The 22,872-nt window shown below is 41.5% G+C and overlaps 1 protein-coding gene across 5 annotated transcripts in view; it reads right to left on the bottom strand.

Moving 5' to 3' along the window:
• PTPRG (protein tyrosine phosphatase receptor type G) overlaps positions 1-22,872 on the bottom strand; it is a 634,330-nt gene that overhangs the window by 298,581 nt on the left and 312,877 nt on the right. For all 5 annotated transcript variants that reach the window (XM_040359120.1, XM_040359115.1, XM_040359118.1 and 2 more), the window contains exon 5: positions 1,955-2,050. In XM_040359120.1, the coding sequence (XP_040215054.1) occupies positions 1,955-2,050 (96 nt within the window). The remainder of the gene's footprint in view (positions 1-1,954; positions 2,051-22,872) is intronic.

Below are 22,872 nucleotides of genomic sequence, written 5' to 3'. Positions count from 1 at the left end.
GGTACAGCCTGCCGGATTCTCTTGCAATTATCGATAGGGGCTGCTATAGCCGTTAGCAATAACAATAGCGATAACAGCAGCTTCCCCCGCTCGCCCCCGCCTGAAAGCAACGGCTCGGAAGGAGGGATTCCCACATCAACACGGTCTGTGTTGATGGTGGAATTGAGCAAATTTCTTTCATGAAATTCATGGTTCCAGGAAATAAATTCACTCCGTGTATAACCGCCATGACAGTGTCTCGGGAAAAAGCATCAGTAACTCCCTTTATTCACCTTACCTGCACTCCATTGTAGCTCCTTTGCAGCTGGCACTAAAGTTGCAGTGACCCAGAGGAGTGGTGATATAATTCACCTTGTCATGTGACATGTCTTAGGCCTAGCAATTGATTGCTGGGCACAGGCACCATCACAGAAAAGCAAGTCACATGCTCCTTAGTAGGAAATGCTGGGAATAATTGCTGGCTGTGGAAGGGACAAAGAGCTGTGAAGGAGCACAGGTAAAAGGATTATATCAAAGTCAGGGAAGGCCCCCTCCAAATAAATATACAGTAACCTCAGCCTGCATGGGCAAGGTTCCAGGTAAAGTAGATGCAAGACTTGGCTGTTCCTTCAGACAGATGTTGGTTGACCTTGACATCATGCCAAAGGGGCAATGGCCTCCAGAAATAAAAAATCCAAAGGAGATCAACAATAGGAGTGCCAGATGGTCATCTCCATATTAATTTATTACAGATAGCAATGTGACAATAGTAGACAAAATGTACCCAATGCATTTCAGTCGCCAACAATCCCCCTTAATCGGTGCGTGAATGAAAACAATACTCTCTATAGGAAACTATCCAAAGATTTCGGACGAGTGCTCTATATTAGTATCAAGTAACATTGGAGGTTGCATTAAATGTGCGTTTGACATGAACATTTACTGAAATGCTGAGCTCGAAGTTACTGCATCACGGGAGAGAAAGACAGTGAGGGGGTTTGAATCAGAGAAAGCGTGCACTCCTGTAATAGTGGAGGTGAGTAGTGATGACTAGGCCTCACTTAGCAATGCACATTTAATGCAACCTCCGTTACTTTACTTTTAGTTTTTATCTACAAAAATTTCTTACCTATCCTTTTAAGGAGAATTCCAGTATTAAGTAAGCATGCACTGTCAACATGCCAAATGACTAAGTTATTGTTGCATATGATTTAAACAGCTTTTTGCATTTGTTTTCTACTAAAAATAAATAAACCAATCATGGAGTGCAACTTTTGTCAAATGGTGGTCATGTCCCATACTTATTTCAGCAACTTTACAAGCTTTTAATGGAGGCTATGATGCTCGGCATAACACAAAGTTAAGTGATTCAGAGTTCAACAGGAAGCATTCAAAAAAACTTTGTAGTGGATCAGGTCTACACTGAACTCCAGCCAGATATAAAAGACACAAACTAATGCAGCGCTGTTTTCATTAATACATCATTAAATGTATTTTTTTATTGATTTTAATTATTTTTTAATTAAATGCAGGGAAAAATAGACCTCAATCTGAAACTTTTCAGACAGACAGCATGGACTACAAAGCTTCGGAAGAATAAAGATTTTTGCAAATGATCAAGAAGCTCAATGTAAAAACATTTTCAATGTATAAAAAAAGTGAGGCATTAAAACATGGAAAAATCTTCCATGAGCAAAGATTAACCCCTTACAGGGCTTTAATATCGTTAATGGCTGATGGTTTTTGTTACCGTTAGAACCTCTTCCCTCCCCATACATGTCAATAGGAAAGCAAAAGCAGCTTGAAGTAGGTCAAAAGTAGGGTCAACTGCAGGTCCAATGAGACGGTCAATGAATTCTGAATGAATGACCTCAGAAATGTCAATGCAAGTGATATGCACCTAAAATTAAACTGCATTTACCCATGGATGCAAACCATTGACATACGATCTAAAGGTGTTATATGGGTGACTTACCTGAAAGAAGACTGACATTGCTGCAATTAGTCTCTTATCCAAAATGGCTGCACCAAAGCTATCAAAGTCATCAGGATTGTAGGAGAAGATCTGCATCTGTTAATGAAAAGAAAGGATTTGGGTTAAGCACTCAAGAGATATTCTTAAAACAATATCAAGTATGCATGTAAAACAAATAAAGTGTTATTTTTCCATCTCATCAAACACTTAGGCCTCAGTCACATGTCCTCATGGTGTGGCAAGCACACTGCGGGTACCAGGTGCCTAGACAACTCAACAGGCTGAAAGGACAAGGGAAAAGACAGAAGCCCCTGGACGTTGTACATCTAGAGAGGTGAATTAAGTGGCAGCCTCCGCCTGGACCTTGACCAGGCCACACCCCCAACACATTTCAACCCACCCCCTGGAGCTTAGTCATGGGGATCAGGCTGAAGGGAGCCAGGGCTGTCCGTGGGTGTAAGCACATACCCCACATCCAGTGGTTAGAGACAGGTGGTTGCTCCTGTTTGCATCTGCTGCTGATCATAACACCTGGTATCATGGATGCAGGTATCCGCAGTGTAGTTGCCACACCATGGCAATGTTAGGATGTGTAAATGAGGCCTAAAGAGCCAATTTCAAAAGGATTGAAGATATTGCTACCTGACAGACAGTGCTGCTTCAAATTACAGCCTGAATTTTATGTTCTGCTCAGATAGTATAGCCACCATGTAGACCCTGCAGTGTCCCAATGAGTTCTCGCTACTTAATGTTGCAGAGGGAAACTAGTGATTGTAGAGGTCATATGACCGTGTTCTCCCCCTGAATTTTTTTCGTTCATTCATCTGAATGGTGCTTCACCTGCGTCAGTGTCCCAAAGACATTAAAGCACCTATTATCACCATAACCGGCTTTCAGAATAGATGTGTCTTACACATTTAATTGTCTTGCATATTATGATATGGGACTGATCTGTGCTACAAATATCCCTTAATTATTTTTATTGTAAGCTAAAATTCAACTTCTTGCTCTCGCACTGCAGTTCTCTGTGCTGGAATAGTTGAGTAACATTTACACCCCTCAGCATAAAGACTGGCCTATTTTCTTTCCATGTATGGGAAGGCTGGTTGTACAAAAGTCGATCTACCGCTCGACTTCTGTACAACCAGCCTGTCAGGTTTTTCCTGAACGATCAGTGCTGCCGGCTAAAGCCGGAAATAACGATTGGTGTATTCTGAAGGCTGGAAAGGTTCTCCGCCATCAGAACACAATAGTGCAGGTCACCTTTATTCTCAGTAAATTCGTGGGTTTAAATTAAAAAAAAATGAATATATGGCCAGCTTCAGTATATTCCCAAAGAGTATTACTACAGGAAAGAACAGTTCTGGTACCAAATACTTATTGAAGCGTGTACTAGTCCTACTTCTACTTTTGTCACAGTGTACATCGGATGTGGAAGGGACAAGACCTGCAAGTGCTACCCAATTACAGCAGAGAAAAATCAGGTCTCCTGCCCTGCCCGACAAGGCAGTGCTTAGGAAATCTCATAACTGGGTGGACAGAAATACAATTCCAGGTAAAAATCACCTTCTGTATTTGTGTATTTAGTGGTTTACCTGGAGTTCAAACTTAAAACTGATGTGAAGAGGGCTCTGTACTCTGATGTGCTACAGAAAATATAAGAATTATATAAATATAGGAAATACCAACAAAATGGATTAAGGAAAAACAATCCAAAAACCTCAAATGGCAAAAAAATATTTAAACTGCTTAATGCATTCTGATTTATCAAAGTCAAAAAGCGTAGAGTACAAATCCAACAGTTCGATATACAAGTGCGCATAATTTGTCACACTTTAAGGACATAATTTATTAACAAAGATGAGGTGTCTGACAGCATAGGAGGCGCAGCCAACTATTTACTTTGCAGAAAAAAAGAGATCCATCATGGCCGCTTAGCGATTCCATTTTACTTAATGCAGTCTGGCGATAGGAAGTCTTTTATTTACAACTTTATGAAGTAATTCATTTCAGTAACACCTTCCAGCATCGAGAATAACAGTGTCGTTAGAGAGGTGGATGTGACCACTTACGTCAAAATGAAGATCAAGGTCAGGCTGAGGTAAGGTGTGTGTGCCGCTGATGGCACTTAGTCAATACAGAACAAACGTTAATTACCTTTTAAAAAGTGAACACCTGAAAATATATTTTGAAGGGCAAAGGGCCTCGGCTGCAGTCATCTTGACAAAAGAACTTCACGAAGAGCTATTTAATGCTAAATTGCACATAACATAGCCCCATATTTTTTTTAGAGGGAGGGCAGCATACATGATATGGTGTACCATTGCCTGCAACTGCCAGGTGTACATTAATTTGATTTTTTCTCCAAGATTGTGCCATTCCTCAGGATGCCATCCATCATTCAGCATGTCCAACCCAAGAAACTAAAGGCACCGCCCATCACTGTACCGGCAAGAGCATTGCAATCAGTTGCCCCTATCCTAGTGGTGGGGTGGGGTTAGACAAAGTCTGCCAAGATGTCAAGTAATTTGGATTTGCCATTACCCCTCCACTCAAAGAGGTAGGCATTAGGCAATGGATTTCAAAAGCTATGCATATAGTATGGGAAAATAATCAGGCTTTAAGAACCCAGTTTGTGATTCAAAACCGTATTTTAGATTTTATAAGGAATGTCTAGTGCTATGGCAGATAACATTTTTATATTTCATATGATGGTTTCATATTTATGACTTGCAGTCAGTAGGAGTCAAAATTAAAAGGGAAACAGCAACACCTATCCGGAGACTCCAATATCAACCTCTGCTGTGAAAAAGACCTGTACAGCAGGGAGTTTACATAACACATACTGTAGAATTACTTACACACTCCTGCTAATATAGTTAAAGAGTCACTGGCACCTTGTCCTCTGGCGGTAGAGTAATGTCTTTATAAAAGGTCCTCTACCCTAGACTCCCTGCCTTTGTCCAACAATAATCTGTATTGTCAGCTTGTACCGTTAGTGCTTGGGCCTAGTGATTGCCTGCTATACCAAAGCATTGTCAGGTGGGAGGTGGCCATGTGCTCCCATATACTCAGAAGCACCTTTTATTTTTGCTAAATGCGACAGAGCATTTGATAGTGTCTCTTTAAAATGAACCCATGTTTTAGTCCATGCAGAGTAAACTGACTCCCTCAAATGCTCACCCCCTTCCTGTATATACTCGCATTCCCTTTGCCTTACACCATTTCATTTACCCACCAGAAGTGAGAAGAAAATACCCAGAGAATAAGGGCAGCATAACACTATCTACCCTTCCTCCTATGATGCACCTCAGGGTACTGATCAGCATGTCACCAGGCCCTAGCGCCATCATGTGGGGGCATGAAAGCTTGTGGCATTTAAATTGGAGGACACAAAAGATTACTTCACTTTCTGGGGCAAACAAGATAGTAAACGGAGGGCGATTAGCAGGGAGTAGGGTATATTTAAATCGTTAGTTCACCTTTTCAACAAAAAAAAGTGAAACCCTCCACCCCCCAGTCTCTGCTGTACTTACCTCTGTGGGTGATGATGTCAGTTTCCCCCTCACAGCCCACGTATTTGAAATCTCCACTCTTCTTTCTGTAGGGCTTTCTGGGACAGACCAGGCAATGCTGGCTGGTCAGCCCTGACACGTGACTGCTTTGACCAATAAAAATCAATCAGATCTCTCCCAAAATGCTTACAGAAAGAAGTGGAGGAACCGCAAGGATTTCAAATCCATAGACGTCCACAATGGCTGACAGCTAATCACTCCTGAAGGTAAGTAAAGCAGGATAAGGGGGTGAGTTTACCTTTTCATTTAGTCACTTAAAGTAACCTGCTCTGACAAATCATGGGTCTACTTTAAAGAGATTGTAAAGTATTTTTTTTACTATTAAAATACGAAACATGTTATACTTACCTGCTATGTTGAAGTGGATTTGCACAGGGCAGCCCAGATCCTCCTCTTCTCTGGTTTTACAGGCACTGCTGTCCCCTCCCTCCCTCCCGTTGAGTGCTCCTCACAGCAAGCAGTTGCGGTTTGGCCCTGTCTTCTCTCTGCCGATTAGCTACTTGAGTTTGATTGACAGCAGCAGGAGACAATGGCACCGCTGCTGTGTCTCAGCCAATCAGGAGGGAGAGTCCCGGACAGCCAAGATATTCTTGGACATCGCTGGATAGAGATGGGGCTCAAATAAGTATTGGGGGGGGGGGGAGGGCTACTACACACAAAAGTTTTTGTTATCTTAATGCATTAAGATAAAAAAAAACTTCAGACTTTACAATCACTTTAAGCCTTATGGTTTTAAACTGAGTAAATTAAACCTGTAAAATATGTTTATTTGTAATGTATGCAGATAAAAAAAAAAACAATATGTGATAAAGAAACCACTTTATATATAACTTGAAAACTTACAGTAAGTAAAATAAAATTGCTTAAAATCATTATTTTACAATGTTTTTCTTTTTTTTAAAATCGGCACATGCCCTATTTGTAATCAACTCACACGCATAGTTTCACCTTCATGCAGACCCTCTGAAGAACGGACAGAGAAAGGAATATGAGAACATTAGAGAGGTTGAGGCATGTTTTACACAGTATTATTACCCTGCTCTGTGTCTATTACTGTATGAAAATAGCCAGCTGACCGCTAAGACTTACAATATAGGAGGTAAGAAATTGCTTTGTTCTGGGGCTAATAGCCATATGATTTAGCATGAAATGAAGTCTGGAAAATCATTTTGGATAAATGGAAGTATAAATTTAATAGAATTTCCAAGACAACACGAATTGCTACACTCCAACATAAACAGCACCTTCTAAATCACGCCAAACAAACAGCAATATGGAGCTGGGCGGCGCGCTGCTATAATAAAGTGCCAGCCGATAATTTCACTCATTCCTAACTCTACTGTTCCCCATTTATTAGCCTTCTATTTAAAGATGGTAACTCATTGTTAGGCTGTTAGTAGCGTAATAAACACAAGACACTTGACTGTATATCATATGCATTCTGTTTTTGGCACCCTGATTAGCTGGTGGCGGTGTCAAAGATGAAAATTATAAAGCTATAACAGGTATAAAACATAACCTTTAAAAAGAAAAGCTAAAGAGAATATGTAATAGTTTATCAAGCAAATCAAGATGCCTATGGAGGTTCTCATCTATCCAGGTCAAGAAAGAACTAGTAGTAGTTGGTCACATTTAAATGGACTGTTGAAGAAATTTCACTGCTTATCCAAGCAGTTTCTTCAGTTTTGAGTGTCAGCAACATACCCCGGAATTAATAACATCTGCCTTTCCAGGTTTTGCGCCGATTAGAATAAAAGGTGAATGGAGGTACCCACATGGAAAGCAATGCTAGAGGATGTTTCTGATACACTCTGGAGCTTAAGAGTTTGGATAAGTCAAAAAAAGGTCTTCAAAATCACAAAACAAATCCAGCTGAATGACTAAAAAAAAAAAAAAAAAAATCTAGTTTTGCCATTATTGGTGATTTTTTTGTAAACAATTTACACTTTGAAAACACGTGGCCAAACAAAAATGTTATTGTGTCTCTTTACTGGACTTTTAAGTTTTATCTTCCCAATATTCCACTCTTCGCAATCACGCCATATTCATGTCATCATTCTTAGACACTGTATTTGCGAGCAACTATTTTCAAGGATAAAGCACACAAAAGGGCAAAATTAGACCCAAAATATCTGATGAGCACCTTGAGAATTCAATAAGAATTGCTACTACATCCATCCAGATATTGATGTGAGTGAGTGAGAAACTTATATAGCGCAGCACATGCGAAAACTCTCAAATAGACTTCCGATAATTTCACTCACGCCACGCTACACAGACGTCTATTTGCGTTCCACCGCACTCCACTGACCACCAACCACAGCGAGGGAAAGCAGTACATCGCATCCGCAGCACTCGTGCGGCCCCTGTGGGCAGGAGGACATCGGTGACGGCGGTGAAATCTTTATATGTTTTTTGTTCATACACATTTGAATCACTGTACGGGCATTTACTAGTGGGTTCTCACCTAACTTGGTCGGAGCTATCTTTTAGACAATATTGCACTATGAGAGTTGTGTGTTGTCTTTTCATGTACCCCTGCCTGAGCTGTTTTAACCCGTGCAGTACCTGGAAGGTCTGAGAGCAAATCACCTATTGGTTTGCTGTGGTAAGCCTTTACCCCAATTGGAGGATTAATCCACACCTTATGGTGTATCTACAGGTATGTGGTGCACATATACCATTCTTTGATCACCTACCTCATCATCATTGATCTCTAGCATATTTTTATTCGAGTCGGTTTTATCCACTCACAGCGCTGTTTTATCTTTTGAACACCAGTTCACATTTTATCGATTATCTTGGTTTTATACACATATAAATGATAGATGTTACACCGGATAGAGTCTTTTCCAGGTATATTAGCCATCATAAATATATAAAGGCTCCAATTTTTAAGTAAATGTAGGACAGGGTAGATAGGAAAGCCAACAGAAACCCGAAAAATTCATTCCTTGCATACCCCTCACTGCCTTGAATTAAACATAGAGGAGATCTCTCTCCATAAAACCACAGGTGTGTACCAGATGTCATGCTTGTCTTTTCTCGAGATTACAGCTCACAAACTTTTGCCTTTGGAATATTAACAAAGCTCGGCATCGAGAAGACTGAAATACATTAAAAAACAAACAGGTTTAGCATAGCAGCTTATCTGACAAGTCATTGATTTCCTTTGCTGCAAGATTGCATTTATAAAGATGATTATATTTCGCATTAAGAATGTGTCTGCGCTGAACGCTCATCGCATATTCTACAGATAACGGCAATGTAACCAGTTTTCAAGGATGTTGGAACTTTTTTTTTCTGGCTATATTGAAAGTGGATCTTTTGAAAAGTGTGTAGCTATGGTACATATAGGAATGTAGCTTGATTTGCTGCCAGCTCTCCCTTTTCCAATGAGCCAGCAGCTGCTTTTCCCTCCTTAAATGTGCCAGCCACTGCCTCTCCCTCAAAATGTGCCGCACACCGCCTCTCCCTTCCCAAATGGGCCGCACACCGCCTCTCCCTTCCCAAATGGGCCGCACACCGCCTCTCCCTTCCCAAATGGGCCGCACACCGCCTCTCCCTTCCCAAATGGGCCGCACACCGCCTCTCCCTTCCCAAATGGGCCGCACACCGCCTCTCCCTTCCCAAATGGGCCGCACACCGCCTCTCCCTTCCCAAATGGGCCGCACACCGCCTCTCCCTTCCCAAATGGGCCGCACACCGCCTCTCCCTTCCCAAATGGGCCGCACACCGCCTCTCCCTTCCCAAATGGGCCGCACACCGCCTCTCCCTTCCCAAATGGGCCGCATACCGCAAATCCCTCCTCAAATTCCCCCGCCATTGCCTCTTTCTCCACAAATGCACCAGCCACCGCCTCTACCTTGCCCACTGTTCAAGCCACTGCCTCTCCCTCCGCTAATATTCTAGCCACCACTTATCTTTGATCCAGCATTCCATTTCCTCCCCAAATCCAGTAGTCATCTTTTTTTCTCCTTCTTCCAATCCAACAGGCTACCTAACAGTTGGCTGACTTCTGAATGTAGCAGCCCTGATGGGTTAAACATTACCTCGGGGTGGCGATGTTTCCGCTAAAGAATTTGAGCTGTCCTGGAACAACAAGTGTGCTTCCCATCAATCAAAGAAATGAAGGTGGATTGTTGAACGCCGCCTACATTCGTGACAGATTGGCTTATAAAATAATTGGCTATTTTCTCATTGCAGTAGGATAACAGTAACAATATGCTATTAAATTTGAAAATAAATTAATGCAAATCTTAATTCAGATATTCAACAGGACTACAGGAATCACTCCTTAAACTAAAAAAATATATAATTATAAACCATACTTGATTTTCTATTTTCTGAAAAACAATACCCACACATCCTTATGTAAGATGAGGTCAGGAGTTAAAGTACCTCTAATGCTTTTTTTCATTTCTAATCAGAGCTATAACTAAAGTCTTTAGCTCTTCAATGAGCCCTGTGTGGGATCTACCATCCCCTGACACTCAAGATTAATTCACTTTTAATAAACAGAGCGTATGGGTCCATAGCTGGAAATCAGTGGAAAATTATGATTTCACATGGGAAGGTGCCAGATGCGAATGGTAACACGACAGCTTGCAGTGGTGAGAAGAGAGCGTCTTATAAATGAATTGATTTGTTTGGCTTTCTAGTCGAGGCAAGCATGGACTTTATGTCAACGCTGTGTTAAAATTGATTTTATGTATATGGCTTACCGAGAATCAGCATATCACCCCGTCTCCAAAGTAGCAAATATGAAATGTTCTCTGTTTCTTTAGTAAAACCATAAATGTAATCTGACATAATCCAAGAAAAAGCAATGCCAACATCTCAATTACTGCTAGGGATCCCTAGTACAAGATTTCCAATTTTATTCATTGGTGTGCTCAGGGGGTTATGATGATTTGGTAAAGACCATATAAGGGCTACCAGCACATCTATGGAATACGTCATAGAACAGCCTTCATTTCATAATCACAGGAGCAGATTGGACATAGACACAATGTAGTGGTTGCCGCACATACAATCCTCGCTTTTCCTAAACCATTTAGCCAAGATGTAAAACCATATCAAAGCAAGAACTCAAGCTTTCATCCTAGCTCCATCCCAGCTTTCCATAGTTTAACACACTAATACAATAAAATACATTTACAGAAATATTTAAAGTTTTGTTAAAAGGATCCAACACATTCTAAACTTTTATTCAAATGACTGTCATACCAGTTAAGAGCAGCTGCTATCCCCATGGCTGCAAAACAATTCACATTTTTCACTTCCTTGCCATAGCAACAATGCTCGGTTTAGAGGAGAACCTCAAGGGATAGATTACAGAAAATGCTAGTATCCACAAATGTGCAAAAGTTTATTTAATACATTTTATAAGCAACCATAGATATTCATAATGAATATAAACAGTTCCAGGTACAAAATAATAAAGGATGTATAAATGGCAGCGTTTTTGACCACTCAAACATTGGCACCATGTGCTCACTTGCTATATACATTGCACCATTTTACAACCAGAGGTCATTGGGTTTCACCAAATAAAAGTTTTTTTCCAGACCAAACGTTAAAAGTATCTCTTGTAGTAAAGTATTCAGTGGTCTATACACAAATACATTGCACCATATAAAGAAAGAAGAAACACTAATTGCCCCCCCCCCCCCCCCCGGAAGATGAAACAAAAATACTTTCTCCTTATGCTTAGGTATAAGAGTACATCACAACTGGGCAATCGGTTAGTAAAAGACCACCGCCACCATATAAATCAGGGTCTCAAAACTTTGTAATGAAAGGGCCAGTTTATTGTCCTTCAGATATAAAGAGGGCCGGACTGTGGCCAGTGGGAGTGGAAATTTTCCTGGCATCAGTAGGAGTAAACATCGCCACATATGGTACTAGGGGAGGAATACCGCCCCATTGTTGGTATTGTTGGTATTGATGGGAGAAATGGTGTCCCATTGTTAATGTCAGTTGGCAAAATAGTGTCTTGTATCCGTGGGAGGAATAGTGCCCCAAGGGCCCAAAAAAGGTAAGCAAAGGGCCACAATCTGCCCCCAAACCGCAGTTTGGAGCCCACTGATCTAAATGGTTGACCGCCAGTCTCCTTAGTGGCACCTCAGTGCAGAGAACACAAAGTGTTCTCCAATTATAAATTCCAAAGTCTTACTCCAGAAATGTTTTGCCCTAATTTCCATTTAACATTTTTAGTTGTTACATTGTCATTATATAATCCGCAGAATGATACATGACATCGCAAAATATGTTGACGTAAGATCAGTTTTTGTTTCCTGTGCAGAAAAATACAAACACAATGCAGATTCATGTGCAGGAAAAAAAATCTTCATATTGTGCCGTGAACAGGGCACATAGGGAACAATAGTTTTTATGCCCTTGCAGAACGCCTGCAGAAAAATGTATGTCTGCACCATGGTGTGAACGAGACCTTAAGGCTGTCAGCAGAATGGCCACTACAAATTCAGGAGTGCCTAAAAAATGGAGAGCAACTGAGCATGTGCAGAGCAGGGTGACTGTGTATTACTGGATTTTAAACAGTATATGCACTTATTTTTACTGTTTTACATAGCTATACCTGCAAAAAGAAACCAGCCTGAACTCACCTAGCAGGGCTTAATTTGGTGACTAAAATTCCACTTTAAGAAACAGTAAGAATGATGTTATAATTATATTCACCCAATAACAATTTGCAGTTTTTAGAAAAGACTTCCCAAATCATCATCCTTCGTCTTTAACTACCTCAATGCCTCTCCCGAGAGTCCGTACAGAGCTTCAATTTGCAGCCAGCCTGATTCATAGAATACAACATCCCCAGCAAAGTACTTTTAATTACAACACTGGGCGTTTCATTGGCATAGCTGGCAAAAATGCAGGTTATGCAAAAATACTGGTTACACTAATACTTACACTGATCACACAAAGTGCAAAACCTTCTACGAAAGTCGTAGCAGTTTATAATGTTTTAAAAGGAAACAAGCCCTGGTGGAGTACAGAATAAAAAACGGGCCTGGATGTCTAAGGCATTTTAGCAAATGTCTTGAAAGCAGAAAGTGTTTATTTCTCAACAAGATTTTGACATTGTTTTTATCTTTTAAGGCTAAAGTGCACCGTCTTCATTATCTTTAAGATTTTAAGATGACTCCGTTACTTTATGTCAAATTAAAATCGGCAAATGCCACTACCTAAAAGTGTTCAAAGAAGTATTTCATTTTTGGAAGACCACTAATCCTAGCTGGTTATCTGTGTGCTGAGTGTCCAGTCTCCAACTCCCATATTAGGTCTGCAGGGTGTTCCTTCCCCTACAGAGGGACTCCGCAAAATCCTCCTCGAGGCACTGCTGGAAGACAAAAACGCCGACAAAGTCAGCTGGACTTCAAAGATGACTTGTATCCCGAAAGCAACGTAGCAACCACCTTCCCAGAAATAAAGAATAAAAAAAAAAAAAAAAGGAGATCGACTTTAAGCTGAATATACTCCAATACAATCTTATTTTCTTTACATGGAGCAAGCTAAAGAATATTCCTTTTCGAGACCCCTGCAATAAAAATATACACGTCATTCCTATTCTAGCAGTTATCCAGACCAGATCCCTGTTTATCACCACAACCCAACATCCAAAGTGATGTCAATATGCTCAGCCTCAATAAATCCTTTGTTAATAAAATGGCCAAGTGCCCAATAGGCTGCATCTAAATATATGGGCCTGTAGGCAAGGAAAAAAATGTTTGAAAGTTTAGAAAACTGTGATAACCGTTTATTTTATTTTTTGCCACCTCTGAAATTTTTGGGCTAAATTTAACAAGAAAATAATTATATAATGTTTTTCAATGCAGCTACCAGAATTTACTTGGTTATTTACACTGCCCTTTACAGCAGCACTCCAATTGCAAGAGGGGAAGGCAGCACTAGGAGTCAGATGGCTATGTATATCTTTAGAACTGCATGGACAATCCTTTACAATGCCTTGGCCAGTAAAACCGATCCCATATATGCATTTAGAGTCAGGAATTTAGCTGCACAGGAGGAGCATTTGCAACGATGCATTGGGGCCAAATATTGCTTTAAAATGAAATCCAATGCTTCAACATTTCCCTACCATTAGTTTAGGCTAGCTCTACACCAATGGTAGCCAGGTTAATCTATAAACCATGGCTATATATTTTTTTTTGGTTTCATCCCAGCACTGTATTTGTGGAAGGCACAAGTGTAGCCTGACAGACATTTTTACTAGGCACCATTATGGTCTAACCATTTTGGTGAGAAAGATTTCTCCGAACAATATGGAATAAAAAGAGACATTAATTTTAATTGTACATAAGTAAGCCCATTTACAGATGCGGTGTGCTCGAACTCTCTCTTTTGTATTTAAAATCCCTTATGGCTGCTATATAGCCTTGTAAAATGGAATTTACGGCAACAAAGCTGCCACGAGCCCTATCGCCGGTTAAATAATTTCTTTGTGAACAATCTCATTTCATTATTTTTAAATTAACCTATTTCACAGGGACTCCAGAGTGCTTTGGCAGCAGAGGGGGGGAAAAAGTGTCCTGTATTTTATTGATTAGCATGACGGATGGGAAAATTAAGTATTTTATAGGAGATGAGGACCCTAGATGACTGCAGGGTGTTTGATTTGGAACAGTTCAGAAATTGATTAAGGTTCTATAACCAAGAGATTAGTTCACTTCAACAACTTGGAGGTTTTTAAACTCTAATCAGGTGCAATCATGTTATAGAAACTCCTGCACTGCTATTGAAACTTTTTTTACACTAGTTCCTAAATTGGAAACATCTTTTCTTGAAGGATCAGTGCTATTTAATTTACAGGTGAACTCTGATAGACTAAGGCAGACCATAGACTGTGAACATTTCTTTCCTGCAACCACAGTATCCCCCATTAACACAGACGGTGCTGACTGGGGAATCCTTCTTGCTGAGCAATTGTCTGCTCCCGGTAGGGGGGCAGGGGAAGCCATTCCCACCGGGAGAAGAGAGTGATTATTGCTAGCGATTATACAGTGAGGGAGAAAGTATTTGATTCCCTGCTGATTTTGTAGGTTTGGCCACTGACAACGAAATGATCAGTCTATAATTTTAATGGTAGGTTTATTTTAACAGTGAGAGACAGAATACCCCAAAAAATCCAGAAAAACACATTAAAAAAAAGTTATAAATGGATTTGTTTTTTAATGAGTGAAATAAGTATTTGATCCCCTATCAATCAGTAAGATTTCTGGATCCCAGGTGTCTTCTATACAGGTAACAAGCTGAGATTAGGAGCATTCTCTTTAAGCCTTATTTTCAAATGTTAGAAATACAAAATTGTCAATCTCCCTCGGTCTGGGGCTCCATGCAAGATCTCACCTCATGGAGTTTCAATGATCATAAAAACGGTGAGGAATCAGCTCAGAACTACAAGGGAGAACCTTGTCAACGATCTCAAGGCAGCTGGGATCATAATCACCAAGAAAACAATTGGCAACACACTATGCCATGAAGGACTGAAATCCTACAGCCCCCTGTTTAAGAAAGCACATGTACAGGCCTGTCTAAAGTTTGCCAATAGACATCGGAATGATTCAGAGGAGAACTGGGTGTAAAAGTTGTGGTCAGATGAGACCAAAATCGAACTCTTTGGCATCAACTCAACTCACCGTGTTCGGAGGAGGAGGAATGGTGACTATGACCCCAAGAACACCATCCCTACAGTCAAAAATGGAGGTGGAAAGAGGGTATTTTTCTGCTAAGGGGACAGGACAATTTCACTTCATCAAATGGAAGATGGACAGAGCCATGTACCCTCAAATCTTGGGTGAGAACCTCCTTGCCTTAGCCAGGGCATTGAAAATGGGTCGTGGATGGGTATTCCAGCATGACGGCGACCCAAAACACATGGCAACAAAGGAGTGGCTCAAAAAGAAGCACATTAAAGGTCTTGGAGTGGCCTAGCAATCTCCAGACCTTAATCCCATAGAAAATATGTGAAGGTTCGAGTTACCAAACGTCAGCCTTGGAACCTTAGTGACTTGGAGAGGATCTGCAAAGAGGAGTGGGACAAAATCCCTCCCGAGATGTGTGCAAACCTGGTGGCCAACTACAAGACCTCTGACGGCCAACAAGGGTTTTTGCCACCAAGTACTCATTTATATTTTTCAAAAAGGTGAAATACTTATTTCACTCAATCAAATCCAAACGCAAATCACTTTTTTAAAATGTGTTTTTTTGGTTGATCAGTCTTGAAAATTGACTATTCCTGATGCTCAGAGCACGCTCCATAGACAGAAACAGTGCACCACTAGACCTTGAGAGAGTTTGGAGTTATGGAGGATCAGCGGATTAGGGGAGTATGAACTTTGTGCTCAAAGCCCAACTGCATAAGGAAAAAAAAATCCGGCCTTTAGCAGAATGATGGCCAGGCAGTGGTTTTAAGATCCTGACTGGACATCATATGACGTACTTCACGTGCAGCACGGCGATCACCGATGACCCTGTGTCCCTCGGACACAGTGCATCACCGATCAGGGTAAAGAACCGATGATGTAGGGTCTTTACTATGTAATGGATAAAGGTATGGAGGTGAGCTCTGATCTACCCTGGTAAAGTACTGGGAATTTTAAATTTGAGGACATAAATGTATGGGAGCATTAAGGCCCAAAAGTTTGGATTTCCCTTCACCTTGTGTACTGGACACAATGGTCAGAGTAATCGCCACAGCGGGGACATGGACAGCAATACAACATGGCTTCTATGAACAGAATTGTACCCCATTCTCCATAATGTCCCCTATGTGTACATCATTTGTGTTGTAAAAAAAGCAGAGACATGCTTTAAGCCCCCTCTCTACCATAAATGCCATTTGATTGGCAGCATAATGTAAATCAAACTTGTTTGTTAAAACTTGGAACTAAAAGCAAAATTGACTTTTACTGTAAGCATGTTTACACCTGATAAGCTTTATTTACTTAATATTCCTCAAAAGTGATTTCCTAAGAAGCCCTGTAAATGCCGGTAATATTTTAACACACAGTCTAGGCACCTGCAATGCTAAAATCCTGGAACCAGCAGATCCAATGAATAAGGCAGGCTGTAATGAATAAAACATTGACGGGATTTAATAAGAAAACAGGTCTATTAAAATATGCAAAATATTTCTTCTCAGAAGGGCTGGCAGCTTTTATTTCTATTAGCAAAGTTGGGTTTCTGTTTCAAAGAAAACAAGTGTTGGCAGTTCAATCAGGTGCTTAACTGTTTCCTTACTAAAAAGGTTTCGCAGATTATATTGGTTGAGGTTGTTCCCTCCCGTGCGCTCCGTGCGCTCCAGACCTGCTGTAACATGACCAATGGGAGAAGGAAAGAAGAAATCACCAAACCAATAGTAAACTCTAAAAATCCAATATACTGTATAGATCTGCCTTTTGAAACTTTATAAATAGTGCTCAGATTTTAGGGAACCCCTGCTAAAAATAAATTAATCAGGGCTCATTGGGAAAATACTCCTTACATTGATAGGTCAGTGGGAGTGACCATGTTACAGTGCGGGTCATTCTTACAGACAGCTTAAAAAGATCATTGGCATCATGTGCTGGTTCTGCCAAGTAGCATTGGCCCTGGAACTAGGCGTGCATCATCAGATGGGAGGACAGTCAGCCACAGCTTAAAGCGGTGGTTCACCCTCAGTGACACGATTTTACCATCGAGACAGGCATTGTAGCGCGAGCTACAGTATGCCTGTCCCGATTTTTTTACCCCCGTACTCACTGTGTACTCGTACATTATAGATTTCGGCTCCCGCGGGGAATGGGCGTGCCTATGGAGAGGGAGGATGATTGACGGCCGGCCCTGGCACGTCACTCTCCCCGAAGACAGCCGGAGTAGGTCTCGGCTCTTCACGGCGCCTGCGCACAGGCTATGCGCAGGCGCCGTGAAGAGCCAAGCCTATTTCGGCTATTTCCAGAGAAGCGTGACGCGCCAGAGCCGGCCGTCAATCATTCTCCGTCTCCATAGGCACGCCCATTCCCCGAGGGGAGTCGGTATCTTCGATGTACGAGTACACGGTGAGTACGGGGATAAAAAAATCGGGACAGGCATACTGTAGCTCGCGCTACAATGCCTGATTTTATGGTAGAAGAAATTTTTTACATTTACAAAATTCGTACATGACTATATTACATTATTGAAGAAAATCATAAATATACAATATTAGATAACTATATAAATATATTCGAGTTCATGTCAAAAGAAAAACAAAGGAATAATAAGATTAAAATACATAGACTTTTATGGAAAGCTTAAAATACCGTAGTTCAGAACAAAAACCGGGATACACAGACACAGATTGCAATGTGGGGTACTGTAGTAACATATAATTGGAGCATGAGCCATTCACCTCTGCAGCTAGGGGTTCGGATCCCGGTCTCAGCTACATGTGAATTGAGTTTGGTGGTCTCAGCCCGGCTCCCGGTGGGTGTGCTATGCGAGGTAAGCCTGCGCTTAGTACGCCCACCCCCTCCCACAAAAACCACCACACTTACACGCAGTCGAAATTGGGTTAACATGCACGCACTTTGACCACGCGGTCTCTAAAAAGAGAGGCGAAGGACTAACGGGGCTGGTTGAGCAGGCTAGATCCTCTCACTCCCTTATAGGGAGTCCCTCTGCCCCGTTGGGCTTTAAAGCGGAGAAGGTAGGGTGGGCTGTGTGGGAGGACCCCCTCACACACCCGCCATTGCCACCCGGGGCATGGAGAAAGGTGGCAGATTGCCTCTGGGGGAGGCCTGCCTACTCCCAACTCCTGCAGTCCGGCTCCTCTCTCGAGTACACGCACAAAAAAAAAATAATAATAATTGGAGCATGAAGTTGTTAGCTCTATGCGTTTCGCAACATAGGAAATCTTATTCTCTACATTATGACATAAAAAATAAAAATAAATTTGGGGGTTTACATCCACTTTAAGGGTGCACACCCTAATGCATTAAGCTGTGCACACCTATGGATGAATGACAATCCTGCATGATCTTTAAAGCCACAAGGCTACCTAGAAGATACAGCTCCCTCCGTATGTTACATGATTCTAGTCGGGAATCTCACCCTCCATATCCCAAACTGAATAAAAACTCATTTGAAGACTCCCACTCTAACTGAAGAACCAGCTTAAACTGAGGAAAGGATTTATCTTCCAAAAGACAGTAGGAATCTGCAATGTGACCTGTTCCTCTCAGCAAAGTCACAAGATAGGGGGAAAAAAATGAGTTGGAAACGTACGTGAAGCAAGCACACCAAGCTCTCCGGAGCAGTGTGGCATTTGCTGTAATTCTAACCATTAACGAAAATCATTAATACAGGAATTCATTGCATTTTAATTATAGACCATATATATCATTAGATATCAGTTTGTGCCATTGCATTAACCTTCATGTTATTTTGTAGAAAAGTCTTGATGAAGGTCTTGAAAAAAGGCATAATTCATCAAGAGGCAAGATGCCTCCTTTTTGTGGAACAAAAGAAAAGATTTGATTTAAATCTTTTTTTTTTTTTTTGGTAAGTGTTCAGACAGTGCAGTCAGCAATCCTTGTATAATGACTGTGTTGAGAACAGCCTAGATTACTAGCATATTATGCCATTACCTTGCAGGGGGCCTCGATTTTTTGCACTATAAAGCGAAAAAGAGCAACGATTAAATAAATAAAACAATATTCCCTACTTACTCTGCTATAAAACATATCCAATATTTAAAAAAATAAATAAAAAATTCTTCATCAATTTAGGCCATTATGGATCCTGCTACATATTTGTGGTAAAAAAAAAATCCCGATAAGCGTATATTGGTTTGCGCAAAAACGATTGTGTCTACAAGATATGGGAGATTTTTAGGGCATTTTTCTTTAAATTTTACTAGTAATTGTGGCGATCAGTGAATTTTAGCTGGACTGTGACATTGCAGAGGACAAATTGAACACCTTACATTTTTTGGGAACCAGTGACATTACAGTGATCAGTGCTCAACATATGCACTGTTACTGTAGTGACACTGGCAGGGAGAGGGTTAACATCAGGGGCGATCAAAGGGTTAAATGTGTGCCTAGGGGGTGCTTTCTAACTGTATGAAGACAGAGATCGGTGTTCCTGCTTGTTTACATAGACAGATTGCCGTACTGCCTCTCTGGGAACCGATCTCAGGTGGCAGGTGGACATTGGCGTGTTAATTGCACAAAATAACCTACAGGAACGTCATTTCGTGCAATAGCAATATTTTTTTTTTTAAGGTTGAAACTCAAAAGCAATAACTGCTCTTGTGATCCTCAAACACCTAAATTATTATACTGTATGGTTCCAGGGGAAAAGGATGGTCACAATACTGTTTAGACCTCGATTTGGAATCTTAAAGTGTTACTAAACCCACAACAGTAAAATCAAAGCATGCTAGTTCTACTTACTGTGGTACCTAAGGGGTTAATTCTTTGCATTGTGTAAAAAGGCCATTTGATCCTGTCTCCTCTGATCCCCCTAGATCTTCTGACAGAACAGAGCCTTGGAGGCACTCTGCACATGCTCAGTTTGGTGTGTATTCCTAGAGTGTTTTTTGTTTTCTGTTGGGACAGTGCACGTGATCAGCACAGGGCCAATCGGCACTGGTCAGAAGGTCAGGTGTCCTGCAGCCTCATAGAACAGTAGGAGGTGCTCATACAAGCTTGAACCAGACGGGACTGCGTCGCTTTAACAGACAATTGCGCGGTCGTGCGACGTGGCTCCCAAACAAAATTGGCGTCCTTTTTTTCCCACAAATAGAGCTTTCTTTTGGTGGTATTTGATCACCTCTGCGTTTTTTATTTTTTGCGCTATAAACAAAAAATAGAGCGACAATTTTGAAAAAAATGAATATTTTTTACTTTTTGCTGTAATAAATATCCCCCAAAAATATATAAAAAAACATTTTTTTTCCTCAGTTTAGGCCGATACGTATTCTTCTACATATTTTTCGTAAAAAAAATCGCAATAAGCGTTTATTGATTGGTTTGCGCAAAAGTTATAGCGTTTACAAAATAGGGGGTATTTTTATGGCATTTTTATTAATATTTTTTTTACTAGTAATGGCGGCGATCAGCGATTTTTTTTTCGGTATTGCGACATTATGGCGGACACTTCGGACATTTTTGACACATTTTTGGGACCATTGGCAATTTTATAGCGATCAGTGCTATAAAAATGCATTAGATTACTATAAAAATGCCACTGGCAGTGAAGGGGTTAACACTAGGGGGCGGGGAAGGGGGTTAAGTATGCCTGGGTGTGTTCTTACTGTGGGGGGGGGGGGGTGGCCTCACTAGGGGAAACACTGATTTTCTGTTCATACATTGTATGAACAGAAAATCAGCATTTCCCCTGCTGACAGGAACGAGAGCTGTGTGTTTACACACACAGCTCCGTTCCCCGCTCTGTACCGAGCGATCGCGTGTGCCCGGCGGCGATCGCGCCCGCCGGGCACACGCACGGGAGTCGGGGGCGAGCGGGGAGCGCGCGCGCGCGCCTCCGGCGGCGCGCACGCGCCCCCTAGTGGCGGCTATACGATAGGACGTATAGCTACGGGCTCTCGCCCAGGAGAGCCGACCTGCCGCCGTATAATGACGGTGGCTGGTCGGCTACTAGTTAAAGTGGAGTTTCCATCCCCAATTTTTTTTTTCATTATTGTGCTCATTAGACCTAAAAAAGAAAAAAAGAAGAAAAAAATGTTTTTTTACTCATCTGGAAATGCCTGTTGCTATGCAGTCCAACGAAATCTGCCTTTGGAATCACCTAGGATTCTGACGTCCTCTCCCTCTAATGCTCCTGGGAAATGTGTGTCATAAATTCCCAGGATGCAGTGCGCTACCCAATTATCACTCCCCATCCAAGACTTCCAGGAAGTAAGGGCCAGATCCTCAAAAGGGATACGACGGCGTATCTACTGATACGCCGTCGTATCCCTGTTTCTATCTATGGAACTGATCCACAGAATCAGTTTCACATAGATAGACAGAAGATCCGACATGTGTAAGGGACTTACACTGTCGGATCTAAGGATGTCGAAATGCCGCTTCGGGTATGCAAATTAGCACTTACGGAGATCCACGAAGCTTTTACGCTTCGTTTTTTCTCCGTAAGTATTAGTTTGCCGTCGCAATATTAGGGCTACTGTTACAAGGCCTAAACTGTTTAGGCCTTGTAATAGAAGACCCTTCTATTCCGCGTCGCCGTCTTTTTTTTTTCAAATTTTTTTTTTCCCTGCCGCAACTCGTATTTTTTTTTTTTTACGCCCGTCGCGATTCTCAAAACCCTGCGCAAACTAAAACCGTGCAAAACACGTCGGGAAAATGACGTCGTGAGCATGCGCAGTACGGCCGGCGCGGGAGCGTGCCTAATTTAAATGGGACTCGCCCCATTAAATTAGGAACGCCTTGCGCCGGCCGGATTTAAGTTACACAGCCGAAAATTTCTAGGTAAGTGCTTAGGTAGAAATTTTCCGGCGGTGTTTGTGGATCTGGCCCTAAGTGCTTGTGGGCTTCACAATGCCCACAAGCAAAATGACAACGGTGTGGACATAGTTTTATAAACTAATAAACAAATAATCGTTTTTGAATATCTATGCGGAGCGGCGGCGGATTGTAGAATAGTAAGTGACCGGATTTATATTATAAAAACGCATGATTTAAGGACATACATTTAAAAAAAGCCAATTGTGGTTGGAACCCCACTTTAAAGGAAAGTAGTGAGAGGTTTCTTTATTACCAGGATCTGTTCTTCTCATTTCTAAAGCCCTTTGGCTTTTTCAATCCAGATAGGCAGCAGGCTCCCAGTGGAGGTCTGGAGTTGCAATGTAACTCAATGGGCCTACCTCATCAATCAAAGCCTAGATGCTACAAGCAAGGGCTCAGCCCTGCTAAGCACAATGAATGCTTTTCTAAACACATATGTACTTCGCTCAGCCCAGAAATCACACCACCAAATTCTCTTCTGGTTCCCGGTCACAGTGATAAAAGAGTAGAATAAAAAGGCCAGCACGTCATGTGATAGCCAATCGGCCACTTGAAACCTAATTATCCCCCCAATCCCCCTCAAAGGACAAACTGCACAGAAAGAAAATTAATTTCACCCAATAAGTTTTGTCCCTCTTGGGTGCCAGTCAGTTTGTTCCGTTCCAGTTACATTTATTGTCCGTTCACAATAAAAAAAAAGCCAACTACCAACAAGGAGGGGAAAGTCATTTTCCGGACTCTGCGCTGATCTTAACAGAATGTTGACTTTTTCACCCGACATAACACAGAGTTCTCTTACACGCTCTAA

This window comes from Rana temporaria, chromosome 7, assembly GCF_905171775.1.
Source record: "Rana temporaria chromosome 7, aRanTem1.1, whole genome shotgun sequence".
Taxonomy (NCBI): Eukaryota; Metazoa; Chordata; class Amphibia; order Anura; family Ranidae; genus Rana; species Rana temporaria.
Note: the sequence above shows the minus strand (reverse complement) of the source record. Positions and strands in the feature narration are given on the sequence as shown.